Source organism: Bremia lactucae, linkage group LG10 (assembly GCF_004359215.1).
Source record: "Bremia lactucae strain SF5 linkage group LG10, whole genome shotgun sequence".
Lineage (NCBI taxonomy): Eukaryota > Oomycota > Peronosporomycetes > Peronosporales > Peronosporaceae > Bremia > Bremia lactucae.
In genome coordinates, this window is record NC_090619.1 from 6240326 (window position 1) to 6263150 (window position 22825).

General features: G+C 46.9%; 7 protein-coding genes across 7 annotated transcripts; 3 read left to right on the plus strand and 4 right to left on the minus strand.

Annotated features, from left to right (window-relative positions):
- Positions 1-1069: 1069 nt before the first annotated feature.
- CCR75_002554 (uncharacterized protein) lies at positions 1070-3736 on the minus strand. The gene is made up of 2 exons (XM_067960651.1): positions 3575-3736; positions 1070-3517 (listed from the first exon to the last, which is right to left on the minus strand). Exons 1-2 carry the CDS (start codon positions 3719-3721, stop codon positions 1130-1132), a joined length of 2535 nt encoding a protein of 844 aa, XP_067819062.1. The 5' UTR covers positions 3722-3736; the 3' UTR covers positions 1070-1129.
- Positions 3737-4318: 582 nt separating this feature from the next.
- On the plus strand, positions 4319-6351 carry CCR75_002553 (uncharacterized protein). The gene is made up of 2 exons (XM_067960650.1): positions 4319-4845; positions 4917-6351. Exons 1-2 carry the CDS (start codon positions 4325-4327, stop codon positions 5452-5454), a joined length of 1059 nt encoding a protein of 352 aa, XP_067819063.1. The 5' UTR covers positions 4319-4324; the 3' UTR covers positions 5455-6351.
- CCR75_002552 (uncharacterized protein) lies at positions 5555-6382 on the minus strand (the record flags this gene model as incomplete). Its single annotated transcript, XM_067960649.1, has 1 exon — positions 5555-6382. One exon carries the CDS (start codon positions 6380-6382, stop codon positions 5555-5557), a length of 828 nt encoding a protein of 275 aa, XP_067818773.1.
- Positions 6383-13978: 7596 nt separating this feature from the next.
- On the plus strand, positions 13979-14200 carry CCR75_002551 (uncharacterized protein; the record flags this gene model as incomplete). Its single annotated transcript, XM_067960648.1, has 1 exon — positions 13979-14200. The coding sequence occupies one exon, from the start codon at positions 13979-13981 to the stop codon at positions 14198-14200; it is 222 nt and encodes a 73-aa protein (XP_067818774.1).
- Positions 14201-15533: 1333 nt separating this feature from the next.
- Positions 15534-17748, minus strand: CCR75_002550 (uncharacterized protein). The gene is made up of 3 exons (XM_067960647.1): positions 17460-17748; positions 17247-17389; positions 15534-17205 (listed from the first exon to the last, which is right to left on the minus strand). Exons 1-3 carry the CDS (start codon positions 17676-17678, stop codon positions 15819-15821), a joined length of 1749 nt encoding a protein of 582 aa, XP_067818775.1. The 5' UTR covers positions 17679-17748; the 3' UTR covers positions 15534-15818.
- A 95-nt stretch (positions 17749-17843) lies between these two features.
- On the plus strand, positions 17844-18479 carry CCR75_002549 (uncharacterized protein; the record flags this gene model as incomplete). The annotated part of the gene is made up of 1 exon (XM_067960646.1): positions 17844-18479. One exon carries the CDS (start codon positions 17844-17846, stop codon positions 18477-18479), a length of 636 nt encoding a protein of 211 aa, XP_067818739.1.
- A 150-nt stretch (positions 18480-18629) lies between these two features.
- Positions 18630-19325, minus strand: CCR75_002548 (uncharacterized protein; the record flags this gene model as incomplete). The annotated part of the gene is made up of 1 exon (XM_067960645.1): positions 18630-19325. The coding sequence occupies one exon, from the start codon at positions 19323-19325 to the stop codon at positions 18630-18632; it is 696 nt and encodes a 231-aa protein (XP_067818738.1).
- Positions 19326-22825: the final 3500 nt, after the last annotated feature.

Consider the following 22825-nt stretch of genomic DNA (forward strand, 5'->3'; position numbering starts at 1 on the left):
GTAAAATCATACAGTGAAAATATTTTATGTGACGTTTTTTTATTCAATACAGACGGGAAGGGTGTGTGGCAATACCAAAAGGGATGTGTGGCTGTCCGGCTCGCAAAATAAATTGCCAGCAACTTGCTGGTGTCTCACTTTTACATTCATCCAGCCGCTTTCACATTAACGATGGGGTTTGGAAAAATTTACGTGATCTTGCTCGTTGCGATCGCGTTCATAACATCTATTTACGCCGTCGCCGTCGCCGTCACGGACGACAACCCAATGGCTGTATTGAATAATGACCTATCCGATTCAAATCGATTGCTGCTCGTCGCCAACCCGATTATTACAAATTACTTCAACAGAAGAAATCTCAGACAAATTACCCAAGTACCAAGAAAATTGGCCAACCTTGGAAATGGTTTTCACAATGTCAAGGAAGCTTTAAATTTTTTCATCAAACGCTATTTACTTCCGTGGTTGTATAGTTCGCATTAACAACGTAAGGTAAAAAAACTGCCAATCTAGTTTTGCCGTGTTCAGCCCAGAATTTTCATACCCGACGCACAATGCGCCTTTAAGATGATCGATTTTGCTTAAAGACACACGTCAGCATGAGAGCTGTAGATAGGGAGACTATAGTAGCTCGAAATTTTTTTGCGTCAGACGATAGCAAAACTTTTGATACGTTATTCCTTTGCTCGTTCATCTCCACACGTAGTGGTCTAGTAATGCCTATCAATTTTGGGTTTTAAGCTATAAGCTTGGCAAGCGCTTATAATTCAATATGAAATTTTTCAATTTTCAGCTTGGTTCCATTTCCGCTTTGGTCTAAATTCTAAATTTTGCTCAAATCTTGCTTTACTTGCAACGAGCATTCGGTTAATATTTAAAATAGTTTTTGTAGGGCGCTCGAAATTATATAGAAATTTTAGGGAGATTCTTTAGCCAAAGAGACCAAGAATATTTAAGAAGATATGAAAGGTCTGCGAAAACAATGATTACAGTACAATTAAATTCGGAATGTAGACTTAATCACTTTGGCAAGCTCGACTTTATATTTACGCGGGACTATAATCACCACTAAGTTTAAAATTTGCTTGTATTCTGACATTTAACCAGCTGCCTTATTGTGCATCATTCATTACCAGTCACTAGGTCTTCCAAACAAGACCAGACGCATCACATCAGCAAACTGCGCTCCTGAAACTTCATCGACGCCTTTAATCGTAGCTTGGAGTGTTCGACTGGCCTTCTCTACAAGCGTCTCGGACAAAAAGTACCGGCCCTGTGTATCTTGCGCATAGAAGAAAAACTTGTACTGCGGTCCGACGTCCCCGGACGCCATCGTTACGATTCCGTGCGCTGCAAAGGCCTGTTCCAGCTCGTTCTGCGGAACGAGTGTCGGCAGCTGCAGTACAACTTCAGCAACCACAGGTCGACTGCCCCACTGCCCTTGAAACGTCGCAGCATCCATGATGGGCGTTGGAATTAACGCCAGAGTCGGACCTGCTGGCTGCGGCGGAACAGTGGCACTTGGAGTGGTTCCAAAATCCATGTCAAGTAGATCCATGCTAGGCGCGGCTTCCGGCTGTGGACGCGGAGCAGCAACGCGGGGAGGCGCCTGCGGCTGAAGTGGTGGATGTTTCATGTGCGACACACTAGTTGCGTCGTCTTGATGGTCCTCTTGCTCAACGTCGTCGTCGTCAAGTGGGACAGCAGGGCCAGCCAAGTGACTTGACGATACAAACAATTCGCTTGGCTTATTGTACACGATCGCAAGCGAATTAAACTCTTGAAAAAGCTTGTCTTTTAAATCCGTTTCAGTCGATTCGGCAAATACCCGCACGGTCTCGTTCGTCTTAAATTGTGCCACAACTGCCGCTGCTTCCTCCGTCGGTTGTTGCTCTAGTAGACGGTAGTACAGCAATGCTCGGTCCCGTACATCCTGATTGTTCGAATCATTAATCGCTGACCCCAGGAGTCTTCCCAGCATACTTTGCATCTCAGGAGGTCGTTTAAAAAAGAGCTTCATAGTGGCCGCTAAGAGCTCCAAAAGCACCGAAGGAGACGCTTCGTCGTTAAAGTCTTCAATCAGCTTTTCCAACACGTACGGCGCTCGACGCAAGTCTTGACCGTACTCTCCAAGCATCCACACGACTGCAGCTTTCGCTGCTGGCTGAACCACGGCCGCAACAATGCGGCAAAGCACTGGCAAAACATCGTGGCGTTTGTCCGGATACTTTCGAAGCAAATCTTTCATCACAATAAGGCTCTCGTCTCGGACGTAATCAAGGTCGAGCTCGAGAAAATCGACCATGGTATCCAAGATATGGTCTTGCGTTTGTTCCACGAGCTGCTCGGCAGCTTGTTGGCCATACGCGTCAGGCACGTTCGTACCTAAATACTGCGGAGGCACGGTATTGACCAAAAGATTCGAACTTCCAGCAATGTTAGCAATCGCTCGGATCGCGCGTCGCGCTAATTCTTGGTCCACGTCCGTGACATACTCGCTAAGTTCCGTGATAATATCCGCTACATTCGCTCCATCTGCAACCAGCGCCAAGATGTCAATTTTCACGTACTTGACGTGCGTGGGTTCATTGTATCGATTGTAAAACTGGCGATAATCGCGACTAAAAATCTGCTGTTTCTTGCCCACGAGCAGCAAAATGTGATGCAGCACACAATAATTGATCTCGTGACTGCCTCCGGCCATGAGTGTTAGCAACGGCTGTCGCATGCGTTCAAACACTTGGTCCTGGATCGGTTCCATGCCCCGTGCTTGCGTGAGATTGAAGAAACACTTGGCCGTGCCCAAGACGACGGCACTATTGGACACTCGGAGACACTGTTCGAGAGTATTCATGATCGTAAATACTTCGTCAGGCCCCGTGGGTTTGTACTTGGCGACAATCTCGAGAATGTTACACTGACCCCATTCGTTAAAGTCCGAGATGCGGCTTAGCAAGTGCATGACAATGGGTTGATTGATTGCAATGCCACCTTCATCCGCCATGATTTCGTTGAGTGCTACGAGGCAATTGGAAACGACCTGCGGATCCCGATCTCGAATCATATTGTAAAGGGTATCGATCATGTCACTTTCTTTGATAATCTCGGGATTGAGCGAGTAGACTTTCAGGATTCCAATGACCCCAGTTTTACGAACATAGGCACTAGTGTCCGTCAAAGATGCTTGCAATGGATCGTGAATGTATTCCAGTATTGAGTCGAGACGAAGTGAACAAAGCGACCGAAGCGCCAAGCCACGAACCATGGGGTCTTCGTTTCGACAGTCGTTTAAAAGCGTATTGATGCACATGATAGCAAGCTCGGAGTTTTTTTGGGCATAGTTTGTTAAGTAGAGGTAGACCATTTTTTTTGATATTAGGTCTTTTGTGTCGACGCAAAGGACCATTTCGCTAAAGAGTCGCGAGACATCAATGCCGAGGGTCATGTACGCAATAACCTTTTTGATAATCTCGCGCTTGCGTTTCAAGTCTTTTTCTATAGTTACTTCACGCAGGAGCTAGAGGAATATTAAATTTCAGGGATGCGTTTGCATGAGTATAAGAAGAATCCTTACGTTCTTGAGTTCGTTCACTTCGCCCTTCTTCTTGTCGGTAAAGTAATTGGGGTTGCTAACACCGGCGGGACGTTGGACGCCAGGGATACTACTTGTAGGCGGAGCCATGCCGCCTGGGCCATGCAAGGGATACGACGGAGGGTTCATGGGACGACAAGCGGCAGATCCTTCAGTGAGTCTTGAAATCACGAACGCGATGTGTAGGAAAACATAATATTTGACAGGCATGACGAAAAAAAGGAAAAATTGCCACTAGACACGCGTCAAATTTGAATTATTAAGGATATCGTGATTTAGTATTGTCAAATTATCAAATTCCAAATTAGAAGATGATATGGGATGCATCGTTTTAATTATAGTTTCTCCTGTTTAAGTAAGATATACGAGATTTTAACGCATTTTGGAGAGGAACGCAAAGAAATTATTCGTCCACAAAGTGGCTGCAGTCTAGACTAGTCATATATCGCTTAGCTCCTAATTGCAGAATGTCAGAGTACGAGGATATCATTAAAGATATAATTCTTAATCAAGCTTAATTTAATAAATCAAGGAGACAACAAATAGATTTTATTAGAAATGAGATTTTTTCTTTTCGCTAGCTTTTTAAAAAGCGTAAATGTCACATGTCGGACCTCTCGTAAGGAATTTAAACACGGCATTCGGATTCGGACCGCATGCTCTTACAGATAAACTATCTCAATTAGAGCGTCATTCGTCTGATGTCTATCATCTTCGAACGCACCAGACGCAATGTGGAGCTACAGTGGGGCCTTCCTCGCGATCGTGGTTCTCATAGGCTTCCTATCCATGAGTATTACGACGCTCGTGATGATTTTCGGTCCTGGAATCGATCGCCACAATCCTCGTCGAGGGGCCCCACACTCTGCCTCGCACCAAGAGTTTCTGCTGACACATGTCCGTGTGGGCAACGAAGAGACGGGCTTATTGGAGCGTCCTCGATATAACGGAGAGACTATTCGTCTATTCTACCGCTTCTGGCTGCCTCGGCACTTAGATAGCGCAAAAGACAGCAAGGCTATCGTGGTCGTCCTCCATGGGGTCAACTCGCATAGTGCCCGCAGCAATAAATTTATGGTGGAGGTGTTGCAGCACGGGTTTCTAGTGGCCGGCGTAGACCACGAGGGGATGGGCCGTAGCGATGGTCGGCACGGCTACTTTTCTAGTGTTGAAAAGCTAGTGGACGATGCCATTGCCTTTGTAGAATTGGTGAAAGCAAAGTATCCAGACAAGAAGGTTTTCCTACTAGGCGCGTACGTAGCTCAAGCTTGTTAAAAAAAAGGATACGTTTATATATGCTGTTTCCGTGCTGCTGAATTATCAGGTCATTAGGTGGACTCATTATCTTGCATGCGCTTAGCAAATGCGGCTCAGAGTTTGTCCAAGGCGCCGTCATCCTCTGTCCACCGACGGAAATTCACGAGGCTTCACGGCCCTCGCTTGTGGTGGAGCGTATTGGCCGGCTACTGCAAGAGTTTATGCCAAAGCTCCCTCTCGTGAAGGCAAATAATGGGAAAAATAGCTCTCCAGAGGTGGCAGCAATTGTTGACGCAGACAAATACGCGGATCCACTGTACTATCCCGGTAAAATGCGAATTGGAACCGGACTTGCGTTGCTCGAAGGTATCACGAGCATTCAAGACAAATTGCAGCTCATTAAAACGCCGTATTTGCTTCAACACGGTACCGCCGATCGAGTCTGTAGTGTCAAGGGCTCTGCAGCGCTTCACATTAAGACGCAAAGCACTGACAAGACGTTTAAGATTTATGAAGGAGGACACCATGACTTGGCGAGTGAACCGCCTCGCATTCGCGACGCTGTGGTGCAAGATCTCGTGGCGTGGCTAGAAGACCATTTGTAATTCATACTTCAACTCGCAAATATAACAATTAAAAACAATTAATCGTACGTTGACTTTATAAACGTGTGTCACACAAAAAAAGCTGAAAAGTTGCACGCGCCTATTTGCCGTCGATCTTGCCATCCAGAGCATCCACGAGAATGACTCTTCTCGCCATGTACTTGTGCACAAACTTGCGGCCAAAAGGTATGTACGTTGCGCTGTACCATATCATGCTGCCAAATTGCACCAGCAGGAGCAAGATGACGATGAACCAATGCGAATGCCAAAGAAACGCCACGATAATCGTAAGCGCCAGCGAGCCCATCCAGGCTCGGCCCGTGATACTGCGCTTTCGCGATAGCATGCGCTTTTGTAAGCGGTCCTGACCCATGATGAAAAGTAGGCTGCAGAACGTTGCAACGTTACTAAGAGAGTAGAGAAGTGAATACAGACGCACGTGGTGCACGCTCGTGAACAAAACTAATGTAGCTAAGAAGGCTAGGAAGCCGCTGAGCATGTAGCAACCCAACGCGCCTAGCGCGCGCTGGTTGAGCGTGAGCTCGTCAAACTCATCGCCGATGTCATCCAATAAACCATCCTCCTCGCTACTGTTAGAGTCTTTGCGGCGCGGCTTGGCCTTCTTTTTCTTATCATTCTTAATCACTTTCACGTCGATATGAAAAGCCTCCTTAGCCGACTCTTTTGCGCTCTCGGAAGCCTTTTTGCCTTGCTTTGTAGCCTTGTTGATACTCTTCTGAGCCGTGTCGATACTCTTTTGAGCTTTCTTGCCAGTCTCTTCCAACTCCCGTTGTGTAATTTTCGCGATATCGTCAAGCTTTTCACCAGCCATCTTGCTAGTCTTGTTTAGCTCCCGCTGTGCGACTTTCGCAATACTGTCCAGCTTGTCACTCGCCTTCTTGCTCTGTTGCTTCAGCTGATCCATCATAATGGTTTGTGGGATACAAATGATTTAAAGCGTTTTTGGATATGGCGGCTTTCGATTGGTAAATATGTTTCTCTCTTGGGAATATCCAGCCACATTGCGAACTCAAAGGAAAAATACTGCTTTGCATCAAAACAGGTTGAACTATTAAAATGGTTTAATTTACAAATTTTACAAAAATCGCCAAGCTTGGGATGGGCAACCTCTGGCTTCAGTGTCGCAAGGCCGTCGACCTGTTGGACCTTCAGCACGATGGCCTGGAAGCGATAGGCTCAATGGCCATTTTTCGATTTATGCGTGCATTAGGAGGCCGTGTTTAAGTAGAACTTCGCAATTACCACATTCCAGGTGAAATGCCCGATTACTTTACATACACTGACGTGCACAGGAAGATTATAAGTAGCTAAGAAGTCTTAGCTCAGGGTGAAGCGTTTGGCATCACCAGAGTTGTCGCAGTCCATGGAGTCACCACAACATGACTAAACTCCACACCAAAAGGTTCAGACGAGTTAAACAAATTCGCCATTTCCTCTTTGGTAGTGACGACAGAACCCTTACGTTTGACGGACTCGGCCCCGAGCAAACCGGAGACCTTAACAGTGGTCACCGAGTCGGACGATTACGCCGACTCGGTGAGCGCCTTTGAGATGGTGGATGCCGCGCTGGAAGGCACGGGGACGCTGTAACATTGCGAAACGACAGCTAGGGCACGCGCTAGCTCGTCTGTGTGCGGACATTGGACCACTGAAGTCTGATTTAGTGAGAGAAGGTCCGCAATGGCGGCAGAAGTCACAGCTTCGTGCGTAGAAGATGCCAACCCCGTGGTGATCATTGGGTCCATTGCGGGTCAATAATGGATACGATCCTCGCAGTTGAGTCTACTGAAACATTTACATCACTAGCAGCTACACTTAGTCGTGTACTTGCTAGCTTTGCGGTCTCACAGGCTACTACGCACACAGGCTTTGGTACTATTTGTACACAAAATGTTTGAATTGAATTAAAAACCATCAATGACAAAATTTTACAGAGAAATACACTATAGTACTCTCTGTCACTCTTCACCAGTCACTATAGTGACTGTTGGTTTAGAGGGGAGGGGGTGGTGTAACGGGGGGTCCGTTACAAAATTACTTTTACCTAGAAATGAATATTATTTCTAGGTAAAAGTAATTTTGTAACTGAAGTCTGATTTAGTGATAGAAGGTCCGCAATGGCGGCAGAAGTCACAGCTTCGTGCGTAGAAGATGCCAACCCCGTGGTGATCATTGGGTCCATTGCGGGTCAATAATAGATACGATCCTCGCAGTTGAGAGTCTACTGAAACATTTGCATCACTAGCAGCTACACTTAGTCGTGTACTTGCTAGCTTTGCGGTCTCACAGGCTACTACGCACACAGGCTTTGGTACTATTTGTACACAAAATGTTTGAATTGAATTAAAAACCATCAATGACAAAATTTTACAGAGAAATACACTATAGTACTCTCTGTCACTCTTCACCAGTCACTATAGTGACTGTTGGTTTAGAGGGGAGGGGGTGGTGTAACGGGGGGTCCGTTACAAAATTACTTTTACCTAGAAATGAATATTATTTCCAATAAAATCAAAAGAATGATTACGATTTATTGATTTTGACTTAATATTTTCAATATCACCAAATGTTAGGCCGCGAGGCCTGGCTTCACAAACATGATGCTTTCCGTGACCGGTCCGAAAACGGGTTGTAGTCGGAGCACGCTACAAGCTTCACCGTTTGACTAGAGGGGCAGGGTTACCTTGCCTCTCGGTGGGGGACTCATGTCCATGCCGTTTAAGGGTGCAGGTAATTGAGGTAATGCCTCTAAGGAGGCATACTCCCTTAAAGACCCTCATTGGAGGATGCTCATCTCTCATGAGATGCGCGAAGAGATTAAGAACCTTCAATCTTTTTACGAGCACAGGAAGCACTTGTTCTCGGACGGACACTGTGTAGAAGAGGATGGGTCTCGTCGTACTGTCAAACGAGACCCGGAACATCCATCATTAGTTGACAACGATGTTCCCATCTATCATGCGAGAGTGGATACCCTCGCCAACGAGCGATTTAACTCGTTGGAACCCCCTTCATCCCACAGTGATTCAAGAAGCTTTCTACAAGGAAACGCTTCTCATCACTCGAATCGTCAACGGATGTGGAGGGGAGAAAATCCGTTTCGCCTCATTCGCCGATCCTGAAGTCATCACCGTGACTTCAATCAGTCGTTTGGTATATACGGGAGGACGTTGATCACGAAATCCCGTCGTCGCGAGTTAGCGATGACGGTCAACGGTGTTCCCCGCGAGCAGCTGGAACCTATGCGCAAGTGCGGTAAGACGTCCAACGTAAGAGGTAGGATGCGTACACATCCTGTGATGCAGCTCGATCGTGTATGCATTGCATTGGCGTTACGATACCTGGAACAGGCCGGACGGTAATTTAGTGCTGCTTACATTTGTCACTTAATGTTTGAGTAGATTCACCGTAGTCAGTACGACTAGATGGTTAACTTTGTATAAAAGAACATTTGCTCTTCCACTCGTATCAGCGTTCGGATTCGGTCGGTCCACCGCATCGGCGAATGAATCTTGCGCAAAACGGACCACTGCTCCTCGAGCCAGTGGAATTTTTCCTGCTGACTGGGTTTTAAAGATCTTCAGTGCTCCCGGTGCGAGCTGCGGAGATATCATTCTCCTCTTCAGTGAATAAGAGTCACTTTCGAATGAGTATGCGCAGATGGCGTAGGCTAACCACGAAAAACGGATTATGCTTTGTTAAAGCATGCACCGAATTATTGGTGGCAAAATTTGCGATCGGCAAGAATTCGCTCCAACTCGCGACCGAGTGGACTATCCGCGAAGTATCTCTACGACGATACGGATTGAACGTTTTGTCAGACCATCTGTTTCAGGATGGTCAGAAGTTGACATTTTCAACTAATTTAAATACAGATTGCCAAAACTCCGCCGTGAACCAGGAGTCTCGATCCGACACCAGTTCACGGGGTAACCCATGGGATCAAAAATTCGTGTCAATACAGACACGATCACAGCCTTCGGCTGTGATCGACTCCGGGATTGCAGCAAGATAATTCATCTTGCTGAAACGATCAACAAACGTAAGAATGCCATTATTCTTGGGAGCGTCTTCGGGGAATGTTGTGACAAAGTCCTAAGATACATACTGTTAACACTCTCCCGGAACAGGCAGAGGCTGTAACGGAGCACGAAATAAAGCACTAGGCTTCCCTATTGACGAACTTCGCAAGCATGTATGTAGTGTACGAGAAGTGACGTGAGGCACCACTCGCACTGAGGCAGTGCAAAGTGGCTTGATTGCGTACGGTCGGATTGCTTCGTTCGACCGTACTCCTTTGTATGTCCAAGGACGGCGAAGTTATCATCTAAATGGATGTGTTAGATGATAATGGAGATACGCATCACGTTTCGCGTGATAGCTTCTCCTTTCTATGTGACATCGAAAGGAGTGCGGTCGAACGAATGAATTCGACCGTAGGGAATGATGCCATCTTGGCCATGCTGTTCGATTTAGACAGATATTCCCTCCATTTAGCCATTGCCAAGTTCATACAACATGACCTTGACCAGGTGAAGGAGAAGAAGCCTTGCTTAATCATCAAGGCTCTTAACAGGCAGAACGGTTGAGGTTACAACAGGTACATACCGCTGTACCTGGGCTGACGTACACGCGTCGTCTCGAAACCTTAAATTATTTTAATAGATAAGAACAATATATCTAAGTATATGGGAGTCGAAGAAGACTCCCTCTTAAGATGGTATGTCGAATTCTACGACGCCATAAGGCCTCGTCACATCGTCGTCGAGCAAATGCAAGTCGCATTTGCTCAGTCAAATTTGGCAGGTCGTGAAACTTGGGCACTAGGCCTTACCGATATGTCTTTGGGTCACTACGTCTTTGGAAGCCCGGCTCCAACAGACATTTGAACCGCCTGGGGCTGAATTCAGAGATCGATCAAAGCTTCTGAAACACAAGCAAGGCAAGCGTGATGACCACGCTTTTGCCCAGCACATACGACTCTTAGCGAAGTGGATCACAAACAACCCAGTGCATGACACATGTTGATTACGGTGTTCATGCAAGGTCTTACGGATGGTCCCGTAAAGACCCACCTGTTCCGCTTGGAACTGGATACGCTTGAAGAAGCAATATCCGTTGCGGAACAGAAGGGCTTTAGCTTGAGACAGGCTCAAGCTAGTTCGTCATCGTATCATCCTCCAAGACGACACGAGCTCGGAGGTCCAGAACCTATGGACCTCTCTTATGTCGAAAGCGAGAAACCTCGCTTTTTGAGCAATAAGCGATTGCAGAAATGCAATCGCTGTCAAAAGTTATGACACTACGCTCATGAGTGTAGTGCCCCACGCCCAGTACCGAGAGGGACTGAACGTAATTATGGACCGAATGCCAAAAAGGGCAACGGTTGCGGGTCCGATATTGTTACGAAATCGCAACAGCGAGGCGGACCGTCGAAAAACGGTCAGGGTGAGTAGGGGCGCGACGCCCTTCTGATCCAGCTACCTCATGAGAATTCGCAAATCTCTTGACGAAAGTTGCTCCAGACACACAATCATGATGTGTCTCTGCACCTGGCGATGAGGTATCCCTCATCATCTTGAAGTTAAAAGTGACAAATGATTTGTAACTTAGAGCCCTAGTGGACTGTGGGGCGTCGAACAACTTTATTCAACGCCAGTCGCTAAAGGGTTGTAGGCTCAAATATGGTGAGCGCATCATCCCTCCAACGACGATGGCGATGCGTCTAGCGATAGGCGCATCGATATCAGTGATGAGTCGCGTAGTCAGATTTCACTACACGTTAAAAGATTTACAGTTTGATGATGTCATCCTAGGTTTACCTTGGCTCAGAGAGTATGAGCCAAGAATCAGCTCGCAGCATCGGTCCGTAAATATGCCTGCCACTTGTTCATCAGATATCCATCTAATGAACGTCTTGGAGTGTCCACAAGCGTGTGGATGTACTACGAGTGAGTGCGATGGCCTCGTTTGTGGTACGGTCGTTAGTAAGACTGCACAAGATCACAGTCTGATGACTAATCACACTGTGGAGTCAGCTGCCGGCGGCTGCGCGATACACAGACAGAGCCGAAGGTCCACCACTCGAATAAGACGAGTAGATTGAGACATGTATTGAAGGTGTGTTGCAACTGTAAATTCGTTTGTGTTTGAAAGGATAGCTTTATTTGCATACTTTGATTGCGTGTTTGTATGCAATGTGTATGGTTCAAGGGAAGAAGAAGTAAATGTACATCTCAATCACGTTGTAGCTCAGTCGGTAAGATGTGGCACCATCATGCGAGAGGTCCCGGGTTCGAGCTTCGCCAATGTTCGGAAGATTAAGCCTATAGGGAACTGATGTTTGGGGTCCATCAGCGCTATCCTACCAGATTGTGACATCCCCCGTTTTTGTGCTGTGACTTACAACATAAGGAAAGTAACGTGGTCACAAACCAATGGTCGTGAGGAATGGATGGCTAGCAACGTTTTGTAGGAATGAATGGACATGAATCAATTCACTCACAAATAACACACTCAATTGATATACTCACTTTTAGTTTTACAGTCTCGGCCACAAATAACAACTCTGCAAGCATAGATCTTATCTAGATTATGTGACCAAACAACGATTCAAGTGTCAAGGTCCAACCCTTTGAAAAAGCAACTATGCCTTGCGAAGTTTTAAGATGAGGATGTATCTCATGTCAAACGGACTGTGGGAAGCGATCACCGGCGAAGCTCCCGTGTCAAAGTCGACGGAGCAGCAGGCGCACGTGGCGCTCGTTCTCAACCTCAGCGAGTCGCAGCTCATGCACGTTGTAACTACAACAAGTGTACAGGAGGTGTGGGTGACACTTGAGAAGTTTTATCGCACCCAGGATATGGCGAACCGACCATGGATCAGGAGAAGTTTGCGCCTTCTCGGAATGCATAGCCAAATATCAGCGAGCACGTTATGACGTTAAAAAAAATGGCTACGGAGATGAAGAGCGCGAATTGCGGGCCAAGCGAGGAAGGCATTGGCGCGGCGATGCTGCGAAGTTTACCCGCTTGCTACGAAAGCCTCATACAAGCGTTTCGAATGTCGATTGCTTCGTTTAGCCTCTGGGGAAATTTAATTGCTCAAGAAGTCCGTCAGAAGGAGTTGACGTGCATCGAGGAAGCTACGGCGCTGCTAACAAGCAGCAAGAATCAAAAGCGGCAGTATAAAAAGCAGCGTACCGTCTGGGACGTCCTTTAAGTACTCCAGTTCCGTGTCCAAGAACCTTCAGTTGGGCGCTCTTCTTTGCGCTGAATACACCCTGCGATTTTTTTGTCGCCTTGTACTCCTCAAACGATTCGCGGTCCTTACACATTTGAGTCAAAGCCCCGCTATCTATAACCCCTGTGCCGCTTGAAGCCGTCTCTGCTGTGAAAAAAGCAACGTTTGATTATTCGTCGTCACTCGACTTGTCTCTCTTAGCTCGGCAGTCTCGCGTAATGACCAATTTCGCGTGTGGACCGGTCGACCATGGATAAATGCACGCTTAGAGAAGACGCTTCACGTGGAAGACTTAAATGAGAATTTGTTTTCCGTGACAGCCGCGACTACGCGTGGCATGTCCGTCGAGATTACTGAAGACAACTGCATCGTCAAGCTCAAAGGAAAGCCTGTGGCAACAGGCTCGAAGATAAAAAAAAACTTTATCTATCTCAATACGGATGCCGAATAAGAATGTCACGTGGCAACTGGCGAAGTTGGAGTGTGGCACAGACGTCTCGGCCACACATCGTATAGAACGGTTAGCGAGATGATTAAAGACGGCCGAACCAACGGTGCTGTACCAGAAGCAGAAGGTGTGTGCAAGGTGTGCGCAGCAGCTGAGCAAGTTAAGAAGACCCTCCACACAAATAAAGCAGCTTTGAAGCTAGGGAGAGTGCACGGTCGGATAGTATCGTGTGCTTAGACGTGATTGGACCGATCAATCCAGCGTCGAAGTCCGGTTTTTAGTATATCGTGACTTTCATCATGATGAAGATCCGGTTTGTTACGATCTATCCCATCCGCATGAAGAGCGAAGTGGCGGAAGCCCTTGATAAATTCTGCAAGAAGTGGCAACGGCAGCAGCCTTACGTAAATTCAGTCATTCCTCTGCTATTATATAGCCCAGGCGGCAGGAAAATCCGATAGAGTAAAGTAGCGGAAAATATCATTACAAAGATCTAAATATTGATAGCATCACAATAGTCTTTTGTTTATTAGAAAGCGTTACAGCTGGAATGTAACAAGGATCAGCATGCTGATAGGTGATTTTAACTCTAAACAAGTCATAATAATTAACAGATAAAATTCGTTAAGTCTCAGGTCCGCCTCACCTACAATCAGAAACCTGGAATCTGCCGAAAGAAAGCGGCAGATCAAAAGATGAGCCAGACCATGTTGGCTTCTTGTCAAAAGAGCGGCTAAACCTCCCTAATGGAAACATCTAGGCTACAATCAGCTACATCGTAAGAAATTGATCAGTTCGAGGCTATCAATCTGATGGGGCTCAGTGCCAAACGGCCCCGAATTGTCCAACCCCCTGTTGTGGAGGAGACTGTTGCATTTCTGGGTCCTTCAGTGTCGGAGTCGGGTGGAGTGGCCCTGTTTAATAAATTCATCAAGGTGAAAGCCAAAACCTTTGCATGGAGCCTCAATGTTCCAGATGATGCAATTGAATTTTTGCTGGCTAGCTGCACAAGTTCGAGCAGCAACACCAGCTAAATTCTCTTCGGATTCATGGTGAAAGTTTTTGTCGACATTGAAGCAATTAAAGTTGCTCTTCCTGGTATGCGGGCCACAATCGCAAGAAAAAACAGTCTCTGTGATGTCTTTAACATGGATAAATCGGATAAGCAAGTTTGCTGGGTTTTTTTTGGAGAGATGCATGGCTGATAAGCTTAACCACTTCCCAGGTCTCTTTTACAGAATGTCTTCAGAAAAAACAATTTCGCAACAGCAAGTTGGGGGGAAAGGTCTCCTGTTAAGAATTAAATGCTATTTCCTATAGTAACTGTCATGTCTTTAAACCCACTTTACTCTTGCCTTCACAGCAAATGCGGACGGATCAGAGAAGCTGTCGCCCTTTTCATCCGGCATGCTAGGAAATTGCGTGTTTTTTAAAAAAGACTGGTGCTCAACTGGGATTCTATTATCGGAACAACAAAAGGGCCTAGATGACCGGTGTGTTTTCCAGGAATGGTTGCTAAATGTAGAAACTGACGTGCAGGTTTCTTTGCGCAGTATGCTGAGGAGCTGGATGAGGAGGCGCCAGAGGAGAGGAAATGGTCGTATTTCAAAGGCAGAGAAGCTTCAGGAATTTTGTAATTTTTCTTCTGCGCTTGACATTATTAAACATTGAGCACTTCACTGCTATTAATGTAGCTCGCAAAACGCATCTTGATCTCCGTCATGGTAGCACTTTGCAAAGCACCCTTGATCCTGCATTTATGATGGTTTCTGCCAATCCGTCCCTCCATTTCCCAATATTTTCTTTCACTTTTGTCACCATGTAATGAAACTCTACTTCTGTTACCTAAAATTTTCCTTGAACTCTTCTTAAATTTACGTAAATGGCATCCCGATAGGATCGATGACATTAAGTTATAAAAGTTATAAAGTATTAAAGGTTACTAAGTAGTAAGGGATAAGGGATAAGATCTGCAACGTCGACTTGATATAACATTCGTACGCTTAAGCTTGATAACATGTCACTGGGCTGGGCTTTCGGTAGGAGGAACTTGTTAGACTGCCATACTCGATTTCTAGCAGTGTACCTTTCATTGCAAATTTTCATAAGCACTAAGCGGTCTGTCATCGTTTCAAAGCGCAATAGTGGTGCTCTTAAATGACTGCCTTGATAACAATGAAGAAGTTATACTCTGACTTGGACCGAAGCTAATCAAACTAAGAGGGAATCTTAAAAAATGAAACTCAACAAATTCTGTTGTCTCTTCTGCTTTGCTGCATCGATCATAAAACGATGCATGTTTCTTTCCCCGCGTAGACTCGCAATGCTTGTCAAACGGATTTTCATGACACATTTCTCAATAGTGGCGGCGGGTTTATTTCACTTGAAGACCTTTTATCCTGTTTTCTTCTGTTTGTTCATCAGGCGATCTATCTCCTGGCTATACATGCACATCAAAGTACTTTTCTGTGCACCTTTAAATAGTTTCCCAACTTTGTCACAAAGGCTCCAAAAAATCAAACAAAACGCAAATCGACTTGGATCTATGTATCTCGCTCGCTTACCCGGTTTAACCACTTCTACGTGCTATTACTTAACCAGTTATCTCTTCTCCCCTATTTGCTAGTTGGTTTTGTGACGTACTTACCATATTTAACCATTGCGGCCAGGTCGCACGATGTTGCGATACGAAAACTCGTCAAAAAAAGGTGTGCGGAGAGCTTCCTTCGCAGTCACTCGTTTCTCCGGATCCAAGACCAGCATCAGCTGCAACAGCTCTAACAACCCACTCTTCGCGTCCTCGGGAGAAATCAAGTCTGCCAGCGATCGCATTCGCCGCACGTGGTCGATGCTTTCATCGCTCGACGAACCAGCTGGCCAATTCAGTCGCCCGCGGTGAAAATAACTGGCTGAGACGGAATTTTTAGAGGCCTGGGCCACCATTTTTACAGGAAGAGGGTTGATACAGCGTTCAATAAGAGCAAGGTGCTCCAAATTCTCATGCGTAGCAAACAAGAGCTCGCCAAGATAGAGTTCTGCAATGATACATCCAGCCGACCAAATATCGGACGGGTAACTCCAGCCGAGCCCAAGAATGACCTCAGGTGAACGGTACTGACGCGTATTGATGACCGAACTTTTGGACTCGTCATCATACGTGGCGCCACCGAAATCAATGAGCTTGACGGCGTTATTCGCAGGAGGGCGCAGCGAAAATCGTCCAGAATCTACGTCCGACAAGTCGCGCTCGCGTTTCTTCCATTGCCGGCCGTTCGACCACTGCTCGCGCCCTGACGTCCCATCCGGAGATCTATACGACGACGTTGACGACGGCGACGACGAATCACACGAAAACCTTTCTTCTTCGTCATCTACAAGCAAAATGTTCTCGGGCTTGAGATCCGTGTGAATAAGTCGAATACTATGAATCGACTCGAGTGACGTCAGTAATTGCCATGCATACGCGCGAATACAGTGCAGCGGAAACGGTTTGTAGTCGTGGTTCTTCAAATAGTCGTACAACGAGCAGCCTAGACGCTCAAAGACCATACACACGTGGCCTCTGTATTCAAACCACTTGAACATCCGCACACACAGCGACGTATTGTTCTTGTCCTTGTCATTCACATCTTGCAAAATCGCAGCCTCGATCTTGGCGGAATCCGTGTACTTGTCGACTTTCCGAACAACTTTAATGGCCACGACGATGTTACGTTGCTTGTCGAGACACTCGAGCACGCGGCCAAACGTGCCCAAGCCTGCTTCACGGATAATCTTGTACCGATTCGCGATATACTCGCCAGGTTTGCCATCAAAACTGCCCACCGTGTCGTCATGAGCTGCGCTATCTTCCGTGCCGTCTCGTGGCGATGCCGGTACTGGGGGCGGCAGCGGCTCCCGGTCGTGGTACGAAACATGTCGCCGCGAATGCCGCATTTTCTTCTTGCCACGCAAATCACGGTGGCGTTTTTTTCGGATGCTTCGGCGGCGTTCACGGCCGTGACTCTCCGCACGTGAAGAGCGCTTTCGACCACTGTATCTGAAGGAATGACACGCAAATCAAGTCCAAGGGTTGGTTACGATCGCATTCGAAGATAACACGCACCGCTGGCGATGGTGATGGCTTCCGCTGGACCCTGCGTGCGACGCAGTAATTGACTTTTTACGTTTTCGGGTCCCAGATCGAGACCTAGATCGGGATCTAGATCGTGGCGCTCTCGAGTCTACAGGACATAGCAGGCAATACATAGGTCAAATGAATGTATGGATTGCGCAAACAATTACATTCCACACCTGTTCTTCGCTTTGAAGAGCGACTGCCGTGGTGAGAGCGGACGCGGCTTCGACTGCGAGTTTCATGTTCGTGTGCGTCCTTGGCAACACGGCGCCGACGTCGGTGCGGGGTTCTGGACTGAGAAGAAGGACGTGTATGACGTCTACGCAGCTGGTAACGAAGCCGTGAGGACACGGGACTGAAGCTACGACTGCGCCGACATCGTCCATCCGCGTCATCCGCGCGTTGTCGCCGCTCCATGGGGCGATTTGAACGCAACTGGGGCTTCGTCCCTTGAAAAGAGAGATCCTTCGAGCAACATTCGGTTAAGGGGAATTTTAAAGGAACACGAAATGTAACTTTCGTGTGACTTACACAAACCACGTTTCTTTCGGAAACGACGTATGACGACGCTTGTAGTAGGGAAGAACCTGCCAGGGAGCCGCAATGGCGAGTTTTTTGCATGGGAAGAGACCGCTGGCGGGCGAGTTGCTGAAACTGGAGGTGCTTTTGAGGTTGAGCAGCTCATTCAACGTCTAATTCGCGCAGATCCGACCGCGCTGTCCCAAATCTACGACGTGCCTGACGACCACGACACGTACTTGTGGCAGTACGAGCATCTGCGCCAAGTGATGAAAGAACTAAATGTTTTGGTTGCACGGCTTGACGGATCTTGTACAAATGATTCTTGCCCTGTGATGAAAGCCACAGACGAATGGGTATTTCTCTGCGCGGCTCACAAGTCGCCAAAGGAGTGCTGTGCGTTCGAGTACATTGTTCACACCATGGACAACGTCAATACGCTGCTCACGAGCAGCCGCGTCTTTCCGTCGCGCGTCAGCATTAGCTCCAACGCAACGCAATACTTTCAGTCCGTCTCACGCCGCTTGTACCGCATCTTTTCGCACACGTTCTTCCACCACCCCGAGGTCTTTCAGGAGTTTGAAGACAAGTCGTACTTATGTCATCGGTTCGTCTACTTTGCGCTTCACTTCTGTCTCATTCCCAAGAGTCTGCTTATTATTCCTGATATCGGATAACAAACGAGGGAGGCATAGATAATGTGACTTGTTCGTCTTGCTTATACACACGCGTATTAGTCTTGTGATCTCTCACTACTACTCGACTAATAGCTTGTCACCTACATTAATGGATACAAACTTGCTGCTTCTCTAGTTTCTTTCTAATCCTCAGGACCGTCGGAGATTATTCAGCCTGGCTTCAAGGTCGCTCATGGCTGAATCCGTCGCATCGCCTCCAGCTGCCACAGGCGCAGGTGGTGAAATTGCAGCTGAAACCACTTTGGCTGCTGCTTCGGCAGGTGCTGCATAAACCGTTGGCGCCTCGGGAACGGCCCCGGACATGTCGATGCCAATTTCATCTAGCACTTGTCCAACGATCTTGTCCTCCTCTTCTTCGTCCTGGTCAGCGTCCATGACGTCGTCGATGGTATCACCTATCATTTCCTGATTCACCTCCATCTTCTCGCTCTCCTTTGCATACTCCATCATAATTTGATTGAGTCGAGGCAAGTTCATTGTAGCGGCCATCGACTTCATTGCCGTGGTGGTGCCCTGCAGCGCTGAGGTCATGGCTTCAGCTGATTTTGCGGTCTCGAGACGAAGTGACACTGCCTGCAGCTGCGAGCGCATTGTGTAAAATTTCGCGACATGTTGTCGCGTACGCACCAAGTCCTTTGCCATGATCTTGACGCTGGCAATTTGGCCCTGCTTGGCCATCTTTTTGATCTCGACAATAAGCTTCTTTTCTTGAAGCTGCAGATTGTTGCGCTCTCGGTCCAGCTGCCGTACGGCGCGACTTATCTCACGCTTGTTTTCACGCAACTGTTCCTTCACGGTCTTCTTAGTGCCCAGAGCATTCCCCATTATATGTTACTAAATTGGAAGACAACTAGCACAATATTCTCTTATTTTATGTCGATAATAAGTTGGCTACTTCATAAACACAACATTCTTTTAGGGAGATATTATTCCCACCGGAGTTTTTATTATCCCACCGGAGTTCAGGGGTTTTTCTAATTTCTATGTAGATTTAGCAGATGTCCCTGATTTTCTCAAATCCATGATTGGCTGGCTCACACGCCCCTGAAGTAGCTTGTTTAACACAAGTCGACTGCATCAAACGGAATTTGTTATCGAAGCAAGCCTGGCGACCTGAAGCTGAGTGCATTTAGTGACGCAGATTGGGGAAGTGACAAAGATATTCGACGTTCGACAGCTGGAGTCATGGTGATGGTCAATGACTCTCCAGTTATAGTCAAGTCGAAGCTTCAGATCACTGTATCACTAAGTACTGCTGAAGCTGAATATGTGGTACTTTCGTTGTGCATTCACGAAATTTTGTGGTCAAAGAATTTATTGATGGAGATGAAGGTCAAGATTGACGCTCCTTTCTCAAATTCAAATTTAAATATAAATCCATGTTTTTCTTTCACCGTGCCTCTTGCTCCGCTGAAGAAACATACCGATCAATTGCGATAGCAAAAGAAGCTCTTCAAGCTCACTCTGAAGCTGAACAATACGATATTTGCAGTATTTGCTCAGAAAGGTATGGAAAGGGTGTGGACAGCCAATGAAGAGCATTATTTTTGGCTGCAAACATCATGGGTCTACAAGTATGAGGGACATGGTGCAAGGCCTGCACAGAAATCAAGGAAAACAGGTTGCCCTTTTAGAGTGAAACTAGTACGGGACTGTGTTGGGATTCGTAACCAGGAACCAACCATGAATCTGCTGATGTAGCAGCATGTCCTCGAGCGAGGAACAAGGCAATCCACCAGAACATGCCGCTCATATGCAACAAACCCTTGCAGGTGTTGCACCTCGCAACATTTTGCGCACTCTGCAACTTGCTGACCAAATCAGCTGTGCAACTGATCAAGATATATACAATGCAAAACAATTGTTGCGGCGACAGGAACTTGACGCCGCTCAACACTGGAAACACTGTTTGACCATTTGGCAAACTCCGAGGTCAAATGGGTAATGAAGCGAGACGATAATCAAATTTTAACGCTTTTGTACATAGAGCCCACCACACAACAGTTGCACAGTGGTGTGGAAATCATGTGTTTGTTATGGATTCAACCGACAAGACAAACAAGCACAAAATGCCTCTCTTTCACTGCGTCTCCCCAACTCCCACCAACCAAACATACACTGTGTTCTTTTAATTCCTTCCTGCGGAAACTAGGGAGCACTATGAATGGGCCTTGGCACAATTTCAAGAGGTCCTATGTGCATCGATTCCTCTTTCTGCCCCCCTCTGTGGAAAACTTCAACAAGCACTGGTGGCTTGATCAACCAGCAGCAACAACTGCCATCAGACTAAATCTCACCTTGCCAGTTGCCTCCACAAGCCATGCACCATCCTTCCACGAGTCAGTTGAACGAATTACAGCAGAGTATCAACAGACACCCCCTCGATTGCAAAGGTTAATTTAATGAGACCTTCTCCAGAATAGAGGCAAGTGGTAATGCGGCCACTGCTCTTGACCCTGTGCTTTGACGTGGTCGTGGTAGGCCTGCAGGGTCGCTTGGTGCCACAGGGCTGCGTCTTGACCTTTCGTTTCATGAGCATGCCATTTTTTTAGAGGCAGCAAGAGTTGAACCTGCTACCCTTTCAGTGTCACTGCCAGTGAGAGAACGCGTGCCCAACCTACTTACCGGCGTTGCCTTCAAGTTGGTCATACCAGGGCCAGTCACGGATGCTTCCTTCGGCCAGCAGCACATACGTAATATTATATACATATGTAGCCCATAAATCTCTAGAAATCCCTAGCTCTGGTGGGGATAATAAAAACTCCGGTGGAAATAATATATCCCTTCTTATATTTAGGGGAATTGCTGCGGACACCGTGTCCCGGCCGATTTTTGTTTTTAAATTTTAAGAAATTTCATAGTATGCCCCTCTTTTGATCCGAAATTCTTATACTACCCCTATTTTCTTAATTCACAATATGCTTTTTTTCACATACATGTTAATGACCAGCCATAACATCACACGCAGCCATTCACTGAACAGACAAATGACAAAATGAAGTTAAAAAAATTCAAATCGCACACATTATATGTATATTTTAAGCTTGCGACGGACTCGTGGAGACTGAGGCGATAACAACTCACGGATGCTTAGTCCTTAAGTGACTGCCGTGATGATACAACATGTGCTAGGTTGTCTTCATTCGTGACAGCAAACGCTTATTTCTGTGATTTTAAACCTCTCTTGTTCATATAATTCCTACAATACCTGCGCGCATTTTCATTGCAAAGGTGTAACGGGCTAAGTTGCCCCAATGTTACACAATAGGGAATCGTCAATTACTTCAATAAAGTAACTAGACCCACCACTCGGGTGTGATTCACATTTGTGACCATCCCTTGGGTATGTGATGCACATAGGTGCATTCACATTAGAAGGGATGATGCCTAGCGTCATCCGTTAAGCGACGTATCTAGAAATATGGGCTCGCCATACATTATAGTGTTATCTACAGAGATAACGTTTTGAATTGGTGAAATAGGTATTTATATTTAATACGATTAAATATAAATCAGTCTGAAAAACCCTTTCTACTTAGTAAGTGTGCACGAGGAGCCGGATTACCGCTCCCGTGGCGACACTTTACTAGAGTGCTTAGTGCGTTGGGTGAGGTCACTAAAATGCCCACCACAACTACCTCACTGCACGCAAGAGATTCAATTTTGACGAAGTCTTCTTATTGGAACCCCGTACTTCTCATTACACTATGGGGAATTTCGGCTACAGAGCCTCCTCCCACCCAACTATCACACACCTTCGGTGCGGGTTGGCAGGGCGGCCATCCATTGGATGGCTGCTCGTCTGCTTCTGAGCCTATCTCCGGCGATGTGTCATCGTACCGCCCTCCGCGGGTATCGATCCACGTACCTCCCGGTCCCAGTTCCAGTGCTTAACCACTCGGCCACTGAGGTCGGTACTGCACGCAAGAGAAGACGGTATAACCGTTTTTTCGCTGTGCTAGGGTATGTGTCTAAGCAGAGCGTGACCGCTTTAAGACGTGCCCGCCTACACTTGACACTCATCTCTGCGTGTGTACGTGAGGAGCCTCGACATCGATTGGGCTCATTCCCCCCACCTCTTCTCCTGAGCAACATGTTGCTTAGTTGGAGCAGTTTAAGGCATTCGTGCTCGAACAGCGGAGAGCCGCGTCCGAGGCACAACAGGTCCATGCTGTGGTGGAGTCCGTCACTCAGACTCAGGATGAGCTGAAGCATGAGCAGGCTCGGAGCGAGGCTTTCAACAGCCGCATCAGCTGAGGCCCATTCGGATGGACCCGCCCAGGTTCGTCGGAACTGCAGCGCACACGAGTGTCCACTGGCTGTAA